Here is a 17,395-nt window from a genome sequence, read left to right on the forward strand (position 1 = left end):
AATTCATCATTTTGTTGCAAAAATCTTGAACTGACGAGATTTTTAATTTGATTGATTTATCATTTTGCTCTAAACTGTTGAAATGACGAATTTCTGAGCACAGCTCAATATTATAAAGCAACATACCTGTAGTAAAAACTATTTCGAGATCAATTTACTATTTAGTTGCAAAGTTTTATCTAAGCAATTAATCGTTTTCTTGAAATTTGCTACAAATATTTGCAAGAAGGTCTGAACATTTGGCGGCAACTTAATATTTCCAAAATTTACTGATCTTAATCCCTGACAAAGCTGTCAATATTAAAAAAGATAAGTTGAATTAACTTTGAGATAAACACCGTTGAAATGAACTATTAAACATGTGAGTTCACGCAATGTTTAACTGCATTGTTTCCCAAATATGATATATGTCATTAATGTGAAAATACATTCATGATAATGATAATGAAGAAAATTGTTAAATGTGACTGACGCAAACGAAATCAATCTTTTACAACATAGTGAAAAAATATTTCTATTAATTCGTGCGGTCAAAGAACGATTTCACGGTAAAGTTTCCGAACAACAAATCATGTCTTTTGAATCTACTATTATTTTATGGCTGTAACGTCATCACGAATTGCATGCTTCACAGGTCCATGGATCTGCGCGTAACTTCAACATCACCCTACGTCATTTTCAATGCTTGCTTGTCAAAACTAGGAATCAATATAATTTCATATATGTTCGGTTAGCTTATGTATATGTCATTGTTAACAAGGAACCCCAAATAAACATAACAGCGATAACAATCCATTGATTATAGTTTACCTGAAAGTCGCAAGCAATGTGGAGGATAATAGACTAAAAGTTTGCTGCCCTCAAATTATATATATATATATATATATATATATATATATATATATATATATATATATATATATATATATATATATATATATATATATATATATATACATTGGAGGCAGCAAACATATATGTGTGCGCGTTTGCGTGCGTGCGCTTGCGTGTGTGTGTGATTGAGCAACCGATTCACATAGAGTAGTAACTGTGTTCTCTTTGTGTGGATTGAGCAACAGTGTGCCGCAAACTCCTCATAGACTGTAGTAGTCCGATCAAGTTCAAACTTAGTGGGTATGTTAACTCGTGCCTGCGTGATTGATACTATCATTGGTCAAAGGCCACACGTCAAATGTCAAGAAACCTAAAATATGCTTTTAGTCATTTTATGCTTGTCAACATGTAGGAAAAATGCATTAAACCACATTCTATGTAGAGAATGGTAAGAAGAATTTTAAAATAGGACAGATTTAGGTTGCTATAGGGTCGAGGTCACAGGTCGATTGAAGTAAAATTGGCCTAAATCGTGCGAAAATGTGTCTTTCAAACTCCTCTGACATTGTTTGTCAGATCACGTTAAAACTTGGAAGGTATGTGCCTGACCATGAACACTTGTCACTGCGTGGTTGATACTGTCATGGGTCAAAGGTCAGACGTCAAATGTCAAGAAACTTGCAAATTGTCCTTTATGCTCTATATATTTTTGTGGTTTAATGACTTTTTTCAACAGACGAACAAGCATGTAATGGCTAAAAACAACAATTTTTTTATTTTTTGACCAGTGACAATATGATCTTTGACCCATGACGTCATCAATCTCAGAGCACCAGATTACATGTAAAGGCGCATAGTCTCCAAGTTTGAAGCACCTTGTTTTCACAATGGGGAGCGGGACAACCTTTCCCTTTCGGTACGTGCGTAATTACTAATATATAATTAGATATATCATTTAATATTAAAACACACTGAAAGTAACACAGGCTGACGTAAGCACTTGAAATCTATATGTATGCTATTATCATCAAAACACTGTTCAGTCTGAGTTACATGTTAGAGGATATAAGTTAGATTCTAGATAGAAGGAGATTTTCTTTCTGACAGGAAAAAGTGCTCATCTAAATTGCTTGACACTGAAAGAAAAGTCATAGCAGAAAAATGGCGAATACTTTGCTTAAAGTAGCTATTATTCAACTAGCATTGTCGGTGGCAGTATCATTTGCTGTTGATCCTGGCATGGTTTCGAGAGTCACACCCCGTGGATTTGACTTCTGTAAGTTATGAATCTATTCTTAATCATTTTATATATTAAATATATTTGCACAAAGGCACACAGACTTTAAGGTGAAGTTCAGTTTAAAAACAGACATGTATATGTGAAGACAAAGTCGATCCAAACTAATAACTCACATTAATTTGATTTTTAGCAAAATTACTTTGAAATATATCGAGTGAAACCGTCGTGACCGCTAATTTGAAGAGCGGCCATTTTGTCTGATTGAATGACGTAAAATCCCCGAAACAGTTGTTTGGAGTTAAGTGGAACATATGTATGATACAGTCAAGAAACCTGATAATTGATTTTTAGCCATTTTCTGCTTGGCAGCATGTAGGGAAAATGCATCAAACCACATTCTATGTAGAGAATGATGAGTATAAAAGTTTAAAATAGGAGAGATTTAGGTGGCTAGAGTCGGGGTGAAAGGTCGATTTGAGGAGTCAGATTGGCCTAACCTTGTGCGAAAAGTGTGTCGCGACTCCTCGTACAATATAAGTCAAATTACGTTCAAACTTGGAGAGTATGCTCCTATACATGTAAACTGCATGGTGCTGCATGATTGATGACGTCATGGGTCAATGTAGATCATATGTCACTGGTCAAGAAATCTAAAAATTGTTGTTTTTAGCCATTACATGCTTGTCCGTCCATGGATCGCCCTCTTGTGTTCAAATTTTTATTTGACCATACTAATTTTCAGTAAAGTTATGCAGCACCAACGTAGGTAGTGTTTTTTTTACAATCATTCAATTCAACATGATCATATTTGTTCTGCTAGTGAAAGTAAATGACAAATTTGCATAACTGTCAGTTTCTGCTATGAGTATATATGTAGAGTATATATCTGTTGCAGGAATACATCCGTGTACTGAGTTGTTTAATCTTTTGAAATTATTTAAATGATGTAACGTCACTTGATCTAAGTCGTTTTTACTTTTCCTTGTCAATTAGCTGGTAGTACACTTAAAGTGAATTCGTGCGTTTCGAAAAAGGAAATACATAATACTGTTTATTTTCAAAAAGAGTTTAAGCTGCATATCTGAAAATCCGTACTAATTTCCCTCCTTTCATCTGCCTTAACCTATGTCTCTGCTGAGACCCAAGGTTTACTTACTCTCTTGGTGTATCCTATTGTCATCTCAGCTGCTTCTACATATACTTTCTCCAGCCCTTCGCAACATTCCTCTAGTGTTTCAACACCCAGGGCTTCATATCTGTTGACCTGTATACATTGTATTGCTCTCTCATCTGCCTGTCTTTAAGCTTTTCAATATCTAATTTAGGCTTTACCTTTGATCTATTCAAATATTTTCACAGTTTCAGTCTTATTTTGCATCTGACAAGGTAGTGGTCGCTTATTGCGTCTGCACCTCTTTGTATTCTTGTATCTAGTACTGAGGTCCTCATACTCTTGTTCACTAACACATGGTCAATTTGGTTCTTCGCTCTTCCATTTGGCGAGACCAAAGTTTCCATATGGATAGTTCTGTGTTTGAAGATCGTACCTGTGATAACATATCCATTCACTTGGCAGAACTCACATAGTCTCTCTCCATTGTCGTCTCTAACACCTATACCTTTCTTGCCCATAATGTCATCTATTCCTTCGTTGTCGCATCCCACCGTTGCGTTGAAGTCACCTATGATAAATATCATGTCATGTCGGCTGCATCTGTCTACAATCTCTTGGAGCTGCCCATAAAACGTGTCTTCTTCCTCCTCTACTGCAGCTTCTGTCGGAGCATATACTTGTATGATTTTGACCTTCTTGTGTTTACCATAAAACCTTGCTGTAATTAGTCTACTACTGACTGGTGTCCATTCATGATACCAACACCTTGTGTTGTCGTTGCCCACATACAACAGAGTATCACCTGAAGCAAGTCTCACTTTCCCTGCACCTGTCCATCTGACCTCACTGAGGCCTAGAATGTCAATGTTGTACCTCTCTCTTTCTCTTGCCACAACTCCTGTTGCATACATCGTCCTCACGTTCCATGTGCCTAAGAATAGGCTGTGCTTTGGCGTCACCACAGTTCTTATCGGGCGTTGGGCTTCCCGAAGGCTTTGGCCCAACGGCGTCATCCTGCGTCCAGTTGTGAAACTGTCTGCCACTGCAGTTAATCCAAAAAGGTTTTGTGGTCCTTCATTAGGTCCTTGAGCATTATTGATTTCCATGATAAATGGGGTTTTTCCAGGAGGCGGTTATCAGCCGACTGCCCAACCCCCACTCTGGAGGACCGGGTTTTCTCTTAGGGTACCTTCCCCTTGACAACTGCGTGCCAACTCTAAGGAGCTCTGCCTGCCCGGGTTTGGAATCAGAGTTTTCCTCTCCTAGGGGATTTTAAGGCTCCCCAGCCCGTTCAAGCCAGTCTAGCCTGTGATCCCCTTGAAAAGAGAGACCGAGATTAATCTTGTATAGCGCTGGCTACACGCACCCACGCCGCTTTAGCTGTGATATAAGTACCACACCCACACCCACTGCCCCATGTCCTGCTAAAAGCAGCAAGAACACCCACGTTCGTGGCGAGGAGGTGCGACTGCGGAGTTCATCCTCGCCTTTGAGAGAAAGGAATCTAAAGCAGGACAACTTCTTTAATATAATATGGTCAGAGGAGTCAACCCCAAAAAGATGGAACAAGGGGTTAATTGTTAAAATCCCAAAAAAAGGGGGACCTCACAGATTGCAGCAACTGGGAAGGCGTGACATTGCTGCCAGTTATGAGCAAGATCTTCGGAAGAGTGCTCATCCACAGATTAAAGGACGGAGTGGACAAGGTTTTGAGGCAAGAACAAGCTGGTTTCGCCCAAACAGGAGTACAGCAGAGCAGATATTTACACTGCGTAACATCCTGGAGCAGTCAAATGAATGGAACTAACCTCTGTAAGTGCATTGTATTGATTTTGAGAAAGCTCTCGACTCTCTTCACCGAATATATTGAGAGAGTACCAGATACCAGAAGGAAGGAGGAAGGTTGGCAGACCCAAGACGACTTGGAGAAAGACAGCAACTGAAGAGAGAGACAAGAATGGCTGGTGAAGCTGATCCGATGTGAGAAGAGCTGCAGAAGATCGACAGGGGTGGAAAGAGAGCATCTTGAATTATGTAACAGACGTTACGGAGAAGATTAACATTAAGATAAGATCTGAAAATCCATGAAAAATAAGGTTCTACCGAGCTGACCATTTAATTCATTAAAAAATAAATGATCGAAAGTAAAAAACGAAATCCGTTAAAGACCGATTTCATTCATATATTCTGTTACACGATGCCTCTTCGTATAAACAAGGCAATGAGAGAACGCACTGTTATGCATAATTAGTAACAAGGAAGCTCTCCTTGCTCGAAGAACAGCTAGCTAATCGTCGATGAGACTAGCAGACTAGTCACAACATTAAAATAAGTGCAAATCCTAGCCTATGGTCACACATAATACTACACTTGGTATCACAGACCTTCTATCATCTTCATAATCTCTCTCTGACTAGGCCCAAAAGCATAACTTAATTAGAACTAAGTCTCCGACTAGGCTGCTAATATGATACTAGGACAAAGGCTTCTACAATACTAGAACTAGCAATCCCTACTGCCAGTAACAGTTAGCTCACGTTCTTATTGCCGTTCGATGATATGACTTTCCATAAGGTGACCAGACGTACCTGGTTTTCGGAGACAGTCCCCGATTCCAATATTTCGTCCCAGGTTAACAAGGATTCCCGAATATGTCCCAGATTTTACAAGAAGGCCCTGAAATATTTAAATGCTACATTTTATTCACACACAATTAAAGTCTGCATCTACCTTACTGTCCGTTATACTTTCATTACACGTCGTTAATAAAACATAGATGTAAACAAATACCTCGCACAGACAACCATATAAATCTAAACAAGAACTACTATAATGTAGGGGAGGCCTATTGTACTATATACATACGCGGATTATACGTTTTAAGAATATGACCATATAGCCACCCTTCAAATTGACAGTGACGACTGTTTTACTTGAAACATTATGGACTCGTCTCAAGTGAAATAAAAAATAATAGGGTATATTAGTTTGAAATAGGCAATGGCCTATCACAGATAAATGTCTAGTTTATCGTGAACCTCCCCTTTAGGTCCACCTAAACTAAATTATATTTATCCCAGCAGCAAGTTCTCTTATATTTAACACAGTGGCAGCAGCTGGTCGCAGGAAGGCGGAGGAGATGGCTAGAGGTCATCGTATTCCTGATCAGTCCGGAAGCACAGGACCTGTCAGCTATCACGTCTCGGGGTATGAATAAACTGCATTGAACATGAGCTAATTACTTAGCTATTTCACAGTCCTATCTGTAATGCATTGTAGTCCATTGACAATTTGTGTAAAAATAGTTGTTACTTTGCTGGCCGCCACACACCCCTTTTGTGGCTTTGAACTGAATTTTGGTGGATTATTGTCCAGTGGGGTCAAATACCTAAGGACCATTTAAGTGTGGGGTGTGTGTGAGGGGGGGGGGGAGATGTGTGTATTTGTGTTACAAGTTAACATTCATTTATTTGGAGGGGGTGATTTCGCATGATATCAAACCGGCCCAAAGCGATTGAACAAATCTAGTGGCCTAGCGGAAAGATTACTACTAACAGTAATGTCGTGTAAAGTATTGATTCTGGTTGTGGCAAACTCCGACATTAGTTGATAACTAAATAACTAATATTTGAGATTTGCAACCCCCTATTAGATTGCCTACTTAATTTATTCGTTTCTAGTGTGTTGGGGCCGTGATATGTTTCGTTGTCTGGAATGTCTTGTAATAACTTTAGCCACAAAATGCAGCTTTAGGCAATGTGCATAATACTATATTAAACTTATGACCTACCGCTCTATTGTTGCAGGCTCCGCAATCCTGCATTAGTTGATACTATCTCTAACATTATTCAGCATAGGATGTGTACATACTCTCTATTACACACATGAATTTATAGCAGTACTCAGCATAACATGTGTACATACTCTATATTACACACATGAATTTATAACAGTACTCAGCATAGGATGTGTACATACTCTCTATTACACACATGAATTTATAACAGTACTCAGCATAGGATGTGTACATCCTCTCTATTACACACATGAATTTATAACAGTAATCAGCATAAGATGTGTACATACTCTCTATTACACACATGAATTTATAACAGTACTCAGCATAAGATGTGTACATGCTCTCTATTACACACATGAATTTATAACAGTACTCAACATAAGATGTGTACATACTCTCTATTACACACATGAATTTATAACAGTACTCAGCATAAGATGTGTACATACTCTCTATTACACACATGAATTTATAACAGTACTCAGCATTAGATGTGTACATCCTCTCTATTACACTGCACATGAATTCATGTTACTTTCTTTCTTGTCAGCATGAAAATTACCAGCTTCCAGATTCCGCGATTAAGCATTCGTACTGAAAATGACGGACTTTGGGTTAGCAGTCATTTGCAATTATCCATTAATGGACATTTTCACTACAGCGCTCCTTTGTAAGTGAATCTATTTTTCTATTTCGTTATTGATCTTAGCATATAAGCTGTGAGTATAGGATAGTTATTGCAATGGTTGACCGCTCGATAACCTCTACCACGTGTGATTGTACTTAATTATTGTGTTATCTAGAGGGGTATTTACATACTAAAATGGTTAGTCAATTGAACATAGGACACTTATATCGAGAGGACCACATCAAACTACCTCCATCATCTTAATGGTTGTTGTTTATTATCAGTTCTAAATCTTTAATCTCGGTGAAGAAGATGATATTTTTCCCCAGTTATAGTGCTGATGGGTCGTTTGATGCCACCGTTGGTGATATGTCAACGACGTTCTACATTCGGGTTGGTGAGTGCATTTCCATTCCATTTAAAAATCCTTCAAAAACAGGGAACATGTTTAATGGCCGTATTTATGAAAATAATACTCATTAATGTATGTATATGATGTTAGTTTGAGGATTCTTTGTTATATATAATATCAATGTATGGTTTCAATAATTTACCTTTTATGCAACCCAGGACTGTATTATAGTCATATGCAAGGCACCCTGAACCTCAGCTATTAATGATATATAAGCTACTATCCCATAACCTACCTTTGGGCGTAAAACCAGTTCAAACTATCTGCACAATTATGCTTGAAATGTTTAGTTCATTCTTAGATAATCATGTTCCATCGTCAGTATAATAACTGTATTGTGACGACCAACTAAGGAATGTTATAACACACCATGACAATGCAGACATATCGCCTGTCTTTATTTAAGCTCTACAGGTTGCCAATGAACATATACGTTGAATGCTGCTTACAACAATTCTATAGCAGATATCTTAAACCTTCAGAGAGTTACAACTACGAATGATTTGTATACGATACGGTTAATATTGTCGATGTTATCCTTGTCTCTAAAGGCGCAGATACGAGAGGACGACCGCACGTCAGCAGAAGTTATCTTGGTTGTTGTAACGCTGACCATGTTTCTGTTGATTTACACGGCCAGCCGGGGTAAGGACTTCTATAGTAATCCCAGTTAATATCACAATGATATCAGTAAGTAATAGAAATGCATATATTGATCACAATAAGCTTACCGTGGGAATGACAGTAATATATATATATATATATATATATATATATATATATATATATATATATATATATATATATATACATACATATATATATATATATATATATGTATAGATATATATATATATATATATGTATAGATATATATATATGTATAGATATATATATATATATATATATATATATATATATTATTGATATCGTTATGAGTTGGAAAATCCAGAACAGTGAAAAAACTTCCAGCCTCCACCGGGATTCGAACCCGGGCCTCCCGCTTTATATGTGGGCACCCTAACCACTAGGCTATGGACGCTGATTGTATGTACAGAGGTTCGAAATCGGTACGGAAGGTCGTAATTCCACTGTAGGCCTTTGTCACCTGTATCGAACAATACTAGTTCTGTTTTTGGTGACATATTTGCCTTACTCTAGAGATCAAACATGATTCTAACCAACTCGAAGTCATTTGTGATTCCTTAAGCTGCCCGTAAGAGATCCGGCTTTACGAATCACAAAAGACTTCGAGTTGGTTAGAATCATGTTTGATCTCTAGATTTAGGCAAATATGTCACCAAAGCAGAACTAGTATTGTTCTGCTATATATATATATATATATATATATATATATATATATATATATATTTATATATAAACATACATATATATGAATCACTCTTAGAAAAATGTAGTGGAACATTTATACAATATAATATCCCGTAGATTTTCAGTTTTGTAGCACGTATAACCAAAAGTACAACATTTCTTGATTAACAAGGCAGTACTTTCTGAAAGTGTACTCAACAAAGTTGTCTTTTTAACTGATGTTCATTTGAATTTTCATTCAGCTGGATAAGTGACAAGGCAGCAGCCTATTTACAGGATTATGTGAACGACGAGGTACGTAACCATGACCACCATATAAAATGTTGCAATGTTACGTAATTGGACATCACAAAACGATTTTGAGTATTTCATATTGTGCTTACCTGAGAACGTAGCTGTCCACACGGGCTCTATAGTATTTTGATAACATTGTTTGTATATTTTCTCAAAAATATGAAATGCAAATCACGCTATCATGACTTTAGCGGTAGAGAACTTTCACAGTAATGTTTAATGATTACAGGAATGTTTTGGAAGAAGATTTTAAAACGTATAATATTTTACAGTACACAAGCTTCAAGTTAAAAATATAAAGAATGCCGAGACGTAGCATAAGAGAAAGGATATATAATTAAAAGAAGTAAATCGGCAACTCATTGTGTTATTTTTTAATGATCAAATAGCACAATAAATAAATGGTGAAAATATATTTATCATTTACGATATATATTCAAGATATTCAACTAAGATTCTCGAAGAGTCTAAATTCATCATCTACAACGAATCATTGTGCAAAAGTAAACATACAAACGTTCATCCCAAAAGGCCACGTTCATCACAGTTATCTGATTATCAAATATCGTAACTTTTTGCCCGAAACCTCTAGTGTGTCAGTAAGTTATTTCTCATTCAAAGTTAAATCATTTTCTCCTGTACAGGCTTGCCCACAAATTTTTCCCGAAATAACTAACATGATAAACCAACAGCTGAGGAGTCTGACAAGTAAGCAAATACTTTTGGGGATGAAAATAATTATGTTATGTAGTTGACGTCTTATACCATCTTGGTTGATACACCTATACGTGACCACTACACCCCCCCTCCCCCTTCGCTCTCTCTCTCTACGCCGGGCCTGTGAAAGACCTAAAATATAACATAATGAATAGTACCGTTTTGTTGACAGGAAAGTAATAACAAAGTACGGGTTTGTTGAAATACATTAAAATATTGTGATTTGCGGTACAGAATGCACAGAAACTCCATTTTGCCAGGGTATTTTGAGGTGGCTTTGCGGTTCCCTTCCTCAAATCAAAGTCACAGGTACCACGAAGTTTGTACCCCTCCTCGTCCATTCCCATCCCGATTGAACCCACTGCCGCCGCCTCTGCACTGGATACCATTTCTAGGTTATGTGATGGAATCAACAGGAATCTCATTCAAAATGTTGTTCCAAATCAGATGCGTGACATAAGTCTGACCCATAGAGTTATCGAAATCTCTTAGACTTAATCAAGTCTCCGTACTTAAACATGAATGTAAGAACTGTTACTTCCACGTCATCTTTTGTTGGTTCACATTTTTGGTTAGTTCAAGAATCATATTTATATAACCGCACAGGGCTCGTTTTTTACTTTAAGGAAGAATTCATCTGTTAGAAAAATTAATAAAACCGAGTAATTTCGTCAAGAGATAAACATGCATTAATTCATGTTGTCGAAATCTCTTCGACTTACAGAACTTTAGCACTTTACAGAACTTTAGCTCCTATATAACACAAATCAATGTATTTCATTATATTTTGCAAAACTGCAAACCACTGGTGAGTCGTCGGAATGTACATAAAAACATAAGCCCTAAATTCCTAGTATGTTACATCAATTCTATTCTGTTCTTTGTTATAGTGCTTGAAGAAATCTATGACGGACTAGAGCTAGATTATTCTTTTGTCAGTAACCCGAGGATGCAAATGTCCAGCTTTGATATCAATCATAAGGTAAATAGTTGAAAGTAATTCTTCTCAAACGTTTTCCCTTCTGTACCAGTAGTGACAGTGCAGGGTGCATCAGTTAATTGCATATTCTCTACAGATAGGTTTGTGTTGTAACTTTGTTTCATATTCATTCAAGGCATTTAGTTTAACATCACTAGATGTGTGTATGTTTGTATTTTAGATCCTCCCGAAAGCAGGATCTCGCGAAGAAGCCTCATTGGCTTATCAAAGCCGCAAGCTGATCGAAGTCAGTCTCTTAGATTCATATTTAACGTCCATGATTATGAATTGTCAACAACTCTATATTACTGGACGACATACATCACTCGGGACGAGTCGAACTCGGGACCATATGATCGATAGGCACCGGCGTTAACCACTGAGCTAACTTTTCTTAGTGTACTCGATGTAGTCGATCTTACAACCATATAGTGCGGAGACTCCGATTGCGGGGGTTGTTAAGCTGTCAATCCAATGCACGCACTTTTATGTTCCACGAATTGAATTCAGAGCCTTGTTTTTGCACACCCGTTTGTAAATTTTCGTCATTTATGTTTTGATATTGCTGGGAAATGTGTAGGCCATTCGTCTACACTTTAAGCATCTTCTTCCAATAAACTATTTAAATATATTTCCACATTCGTCCTACTAAATATGTGCATCAGAGATATCTCGTCTTTTTGTGTCGACCTCAATAATCTAATTGATTCCCAGGGAGAGGTGTACGCCATTGATCAACACTCTGAGGCTCCTGGTCCAATAGCAAGCATACCTGTTGATTCTGATCAGACCAGTATGTTTTACGTGTGGATCACCGACTACCTCGTTAATAGTGCAGGCTATGTACTACACAGTTACGGATACCTGGAACGGAATGTTACGGAGAATGATGTAAGAGATTTGCTAATGTGGTGTATTAAGTAACTGTAGAATATACGTTAACACAGATATAGTGAATCGCATTCATTCAGTAACGTGTAGGTGAACATGCATTGATTATATATATGTATATATACACACAAATATACTACATTAAAAAATGCTAACCTTAAGAACCTGTAAGGTTAAAATCCCAACAATTGGTAAGGTGTTAATTTCCCTAGCGACAATGGCTATCAACCAAAACTAACATCAAATGAACATAAATTAACACAAATTAAAATAAAAGGTCGAACAAGTTAAACCAATTCTGAAGCTATTTGGCAACTTAAAGGTTTAAAGAGGAAGATTGACGTCATTATTTCTTTGTTATTTTACTCAGTTCACTTAATTAGGTGAGGCATAATCGGATCGACGAGAATTATTACAATTTTGCTTGTTTTTAGTTTTAATTTTAGATTTAGTACGGCTTGTATCTCCATTTAATAATAATTCTACGGTAAGTTTATAAACTGTTTTGAAAATTGAGTTGGTGACGATGCTTTCTGGACATACTTACTTCCATGCAATCTTCTTCTGATGCCGAACATAGCTGATATATTATTTCTTGAACTTGTTCTGGAATCGTTAGTTATTTATAATTACAACAAGATTCCATACTTTTTGGTTGAAACAGATTCCTACAGGGACCAAATTCAGTCTCAACACTTCCGGGTTTCCTCTCTCTGTTGTTTTCCCACAGGTATGTTGTTTACATTTACGTATATATAGTTAACGTAGAAAAGATTATGCTATTTGTATCTCCGTTCAATCGTAGATGACTGGAATTATAAATTGGCTATACTGAGTTGCAAAGGCAGTTTATCTCGTATTTGAACTCACACATCGTTATACTTGTGTCGAAATTCTCTCAATGGTAACATCATCCCACCCACCCCTTCCTGCCCTGCATGATAAGACATTAATGCTATGCATCCTAACAAACAAACCATGAACCTAGCTATACGAGGTCTCACTGAGATACTAAAGAATCTCCTTGAAATTACTTGCATTGTGAACAAATTCATATTAATCCGTACTGTTGCATTTTCTTGAGCTACAGGTCCGCAAGATGTTTCCAGATATGATGACACAGTTTCATGTCAATAGTACAAAACAACCCGTGTTTAGAACCACCACCGAGAAAATGACAATCATTATTTGTGGAGACGTTAGTGCCTACGTCATGGAAGAAGACGACACACTTGCGTACCTGTTCACTTTGGGGGCAGTAAGTATGTTACTCGAGCAACTGATACTGATGTATATAATCTACTGAACATGTGTTCAAACACCAATCGTGCTAGAAACATTTGGCTTAGATTTAGCCTAAGTGATTTCAATCCTTTCAACTATATCGGCTGTCCAATAAACACACGTTTAATCAGAATACAAAACGCACACATTTACTTTCGATGTAAGAAACTAATTTATCAAATCGGGTGTAATTAACAGCTTCGCTTCCTTGTTACAAATTAGAAACGTGGGAGCTACATAGTTGAAATTAGACTAAGTGATCTTTATAGCATTAAATGCCATCAATCCGATGCAATAAAATAAACACCTGGTTAGATTTAATCAGAATATACGTCATATGTAATCAAAAGGTGTTCGATAGCTGGCAAACACCTATTGCGTGTTCTTTACACAGCAATTAACGACAAGCTTCAACGTCGCTATGAAAGGACAGAACGTAACCTGGAGGTCAAAGGTCGACAGGTGAATAATAGTTATCTTGATTTAGACGGATCATACATGGTAGTATGCATTAGACACAGTAACTGAAATCTGTATACATTTTTTTTATGTTGAAGTGAAATTGGAATTTCTAATAAGGTGGAAATATTAAATATATAGCACCTTTCTTTTACCACTACTGATTTATCGTTCAGAGACTGACACCTGGGAGATCACCTCCCTGTTCCCGTAGGGTGTAATAATGGACTACATTAGAAGAATTTCATGTTATGCCTGATTTTGAGAAATTCAATATAAAAAGCGAAAAGTTTATAGACTCTTTATTTGTTTCTGATGTTCCTTTTTTTTTAGTTTTAAGCTTGAGCTACTGGAGACAGCCATCGGTGATTTGAAAGTGAGTATGATCCTGATATATACAAAGATATCAATATTAATCTTTAAATATGCTCGAAGCCAGCAAGGTCCACCTAGTAAATATGAATCTTAAAACACACTCGAAGACAGCAAGGTCCACTTAGTAAATAACATTATGTATAAATACTCCATTAGTCTACATTAGTCATACTAATCCTCACTATTTACCAAAGTAAATATACAATTGGCTGACGTCATCGTCAGAGTGCTTGTGTCTGGTGTGGAATGAGGATTAGAAAGTGATTGAATGTTGATGTCGACACCTGAGATAAGTGTATTATAAACTCAATACTGGGTTATTATCATTACAAGTAATTACACGAAACAATGTGGCGTAACATGACAGATACTTGTTCGTACATGACGGCAGACAAACTTATTCTTAGCTCATTTATTTCTTATTTACAGATTGACATGATCAAGAGGTTGTTACCTACGGTGATGAACACTTTCATCAACAGTAAGTTTCTGTTTGAGATAACAAAACGTGTATGTTTGATCAAACAACAACATTTACATCACTTTGACAAGTCGCGCCGATGTAAACAGTCACACCCGAACATTTCAATTTGCCCTATTTGTCAGGTTTCCCCTCGTTAGGCTGGATATTCTCCAACGTAAAGATTGTGCAGATATGTTATTGTTCGTTGTTACTCATGAAAAGACGTAGATGTGTTAACTCCATCTTAATCTTTAACATGCAGGGAAATGGAAAGAAACAAAGTTTACATGGGCTTCATTTATACCAACAAACTTATGTATTCTCTTTGCCTTTTGCCCTTCCCATGGCAGTTTCTCTCGAACCAATCAATATTGAGCTTCAGAATGGGTTTATAAGCAGTATTCATTTCCTCCGTTTCACACTTCAAAACTGTTAATGGTGTCTTCTCGGAAATATAGAGAAATAATGAATTACGAGAAATGACATATACTAAACTTAAAAAGAGAAATTTGATTGTAGCAGACGCCTTATAAGGATTCAAAAGTCCCAATCTATTTCTCGTTACTTTTAACTTCTGGTTTCTTGAATAAGGAGCTTTGCGTGTTTGTACAGTGTTCATCAGATAAGCCTGTAAAATGAGGCTTTTAGAAATGTGATAGTCGAATGTTAACCTCCTTGTCCTTATTCTCCTTCTTAGTTGTTGTCAGAGAGTAAAACAAGATTGTCAGTGACAGTGTGAATGACGCTTAGAAGCAGAACTTAAATTTATACATATTTCCTCTTATAATGTTAGCCCTATCATATGAATATGATATACTACATATGATACCTATTGTATCTTCAGAAATGGGTGCTGTCGGTAGAAATCTTCCATCATTTCAAGGTTATCACCCGACGGCCACCAACATCACACTGGGCGAGGTATGATATAGATTTATACAATGAAAATTTTCACAAATTTAAGCACAAAATACATAATTATGAGAAATGAATTCAATTTCATTGTAATGCATTTGAAAGCCCCCTACGGGGGGGGGGTACATAGGGATATCCCTGGAGGTATACCATTTTGAGATATTTCTTGTTGTTTTATTAACTATAGTTTTTCTTGTGTTTTCACACACAGGGCTTCTTGAAAATTGGAACAGACATACAGCAGCTACATACTCCTTTTGAAGATCTTCTCAGGGCGTTATTTTTTCATAAATAATGTGGTAAAAATTTCAATGATGATAAGTGATAAGCTGGAGTTTTACTTTTTATGCACATGTTTGTACTTCAAGGATATAAGATTTTGATTTTCTTATTGGCGTCTTATTGTTTTTTTTTTCCTTTGACCATTGCTGTTATTCTTCATTAAGTGCTTACAGCAAGATTACTATGGATCGAACTAGACTCACTTGGAATGGTTTACCAAACATGTGAGACTAATGGGAGTGTCACATATATGTTAATGATTTCATCTCAATTTGCAACACTTCCATGCTTAAAATTAGTCACATGTAAAACGTATGTATAGGAACATTTAAAAGTTTTGAAGTTTTACTTCTTAACTTCTTAAATCTTGATCAGTATAATGATTTGCATTATCATATTAGATCTTAATATTGTAACTAATATGTTATTAATATTATTGTAATATCGAGGTTACACAGACAGGTTGTTTGTTTTTCGTTTGATGGTTTATGTAAATATGTTAAGTGCATAGACAGTTTATGACGTCATATGCTGTATTTGTTATTATTAGGGAGTGATGACATTACTTATGTACTTTATTAGACAATAACCAGTCCCACGTGACTCATATCGGCAAATAGACGAGTAGATCAATCTGCTTTGAGCGTGCTCAGAATAAAGCATGTGGTTATGTGATTGCTTCTATGTTTTGCTTTTCAAATGTTCCTATACATTTGTTAACATTAATGCAGATAGTTGACTGATAATACGTTGTTTATGTGTGTGGCTTGTAGATAAACAGTACTAACATGCGCTTCCAGAACAGTTTCATTTTATGTTTGAGTTGATAGTGCTGACCATTTAGAGAAGTCGAGCACAAGAAAGCTGATACTAAGTTTCGTACATTCCTCATTCCAAGAATATGAAGCAAAATTATTGCGTACAACCTTCATAAAAAATGCAAAGTAAGCGACATATCCATGAAGGATTTTGTAACACAGAAAGACATTGTGGTTTAATGAAACGTATCCTTATGTTAGGTAGCTCGGGGTAATAAATTAAGCACACAGTAAGTTATAACATGCTTCTCTTTGTTTATTAATTCAGACTCCTCAAAAGAAGTACCGCTTTCTTTTACATCTCCGAAAACATCCAGCCTTCCTTTCCAACCTCCACTCTATTGTTATACACAACACTGTCACCTCTATCCTAAAACCCACCCTCGGCTTCTCCCTTTCCTTTTCGCCGTTCATGCCTCAGCTACTCACCTCACAAAGGCCATAGCCCAACTGTCTTAAACCCTTCTACCCTCTTCTCGTCATCTCTAGCTTTCCTTTAATCCTCTTAACAAGTCTTTACAAGTCTTAGCAAGGCCAGCTTTTTAATCCCCCTAAGCTA

The 17,395-nt window shown here is 36.6% G+C and overlaps 1 protein-coding gene across 2 annotated transcripts; it reads left to right on the forward strand.

Annotated features, from left to right (window-relative positions):
* Positions 1-1,829: 1,829 nt before the first annotated feature.
* Positions 1,830-17,070, forward strand: LOC139963213 (bactericidal permeability-increasing protein-like). 2 transcript variants are annotated; one of them, XM_071963799.1, is made up of 16 exons: positions 1,830-2,110; positions 6,296-6,395; positions 7,538-7,657; positions 7,951-8,012; positions 8,579-8,672; positions 9,602-9,653; positions 10,298-10,361; positions 11,261-11,352; positions 12,064-12,240; positions 12,905-12,970; positions 13,331-13,498; positions 13,919-13,986; positions 14,317-14,359; positions 14,788-14,839; positions 15,666-15,742; positions 15,948-17,070. In XM_071963799.1, exons 1-16 carry the CDS (start codon positions 1,996-1,998, stop codon positions 16,029-16,031), a joined length of 1,434 nt encoding a protein of 477 aa, XP_071819900.1. In that variant the 5' UTR covers positions 1,830-1,995; the 3' UTR covers positions 16,032-17,070. The 2 variants fall into 2 exon arrangements, with proteins under 2 accessions (XP_071819900.1, XP_071819891.1); XM_071963790.1 differs by having other exon boundaries at positions 1,832-2,110; positions 7,945-8,012.
* The last annotated feature ends 325 nt before the right edge of the window (positions 17,071-17,395 follow it).

The sequence above is a fragment of the Apostichopus japonicus genome, chromosome 3 (assembly GCF_037975245.1).
Source record: "Apostichopus japonicus isolate 1M-3 chromosome 3, ASM3797524v1, whole genome shotgun sequence".
Taxonomy (NCBI): domain Eukaryota; kingdom Metazoa; phylum Echinodermata; class Holothuroidea; order Aspidochirotida; family Stichopodidae; genus Apostichopus; species Apostichopus japonicus.

What these genes read in the sequence shown, in the direction of transcription:
- LOC139963213 (XM_071963790.1), top strand. Translation starts at nt 1,996, where the DNA reads ATGGCGAATACTTTGCTTAAAGTAGCTATTATTCAACTAGCATTGTCG. An exon ending in GACGTTCTACATTCGGGTTG is followed by an intron (nt 8,013 to 8,578) that starts GTGAGTGCATTT and finishes TTGTCTCTAAAG; the next exon opens with GCGCAGATACGAGAGGACGA. An exon ending in ACAGCTGAGGAGTCTGACAA is followed by an intron (nt 10,362 to 11,260) that starts GTAAGCAAATAC and finishes TCTTTGTTATAG; the next exon opens with TGCTTGAAGAAATCTATGAC.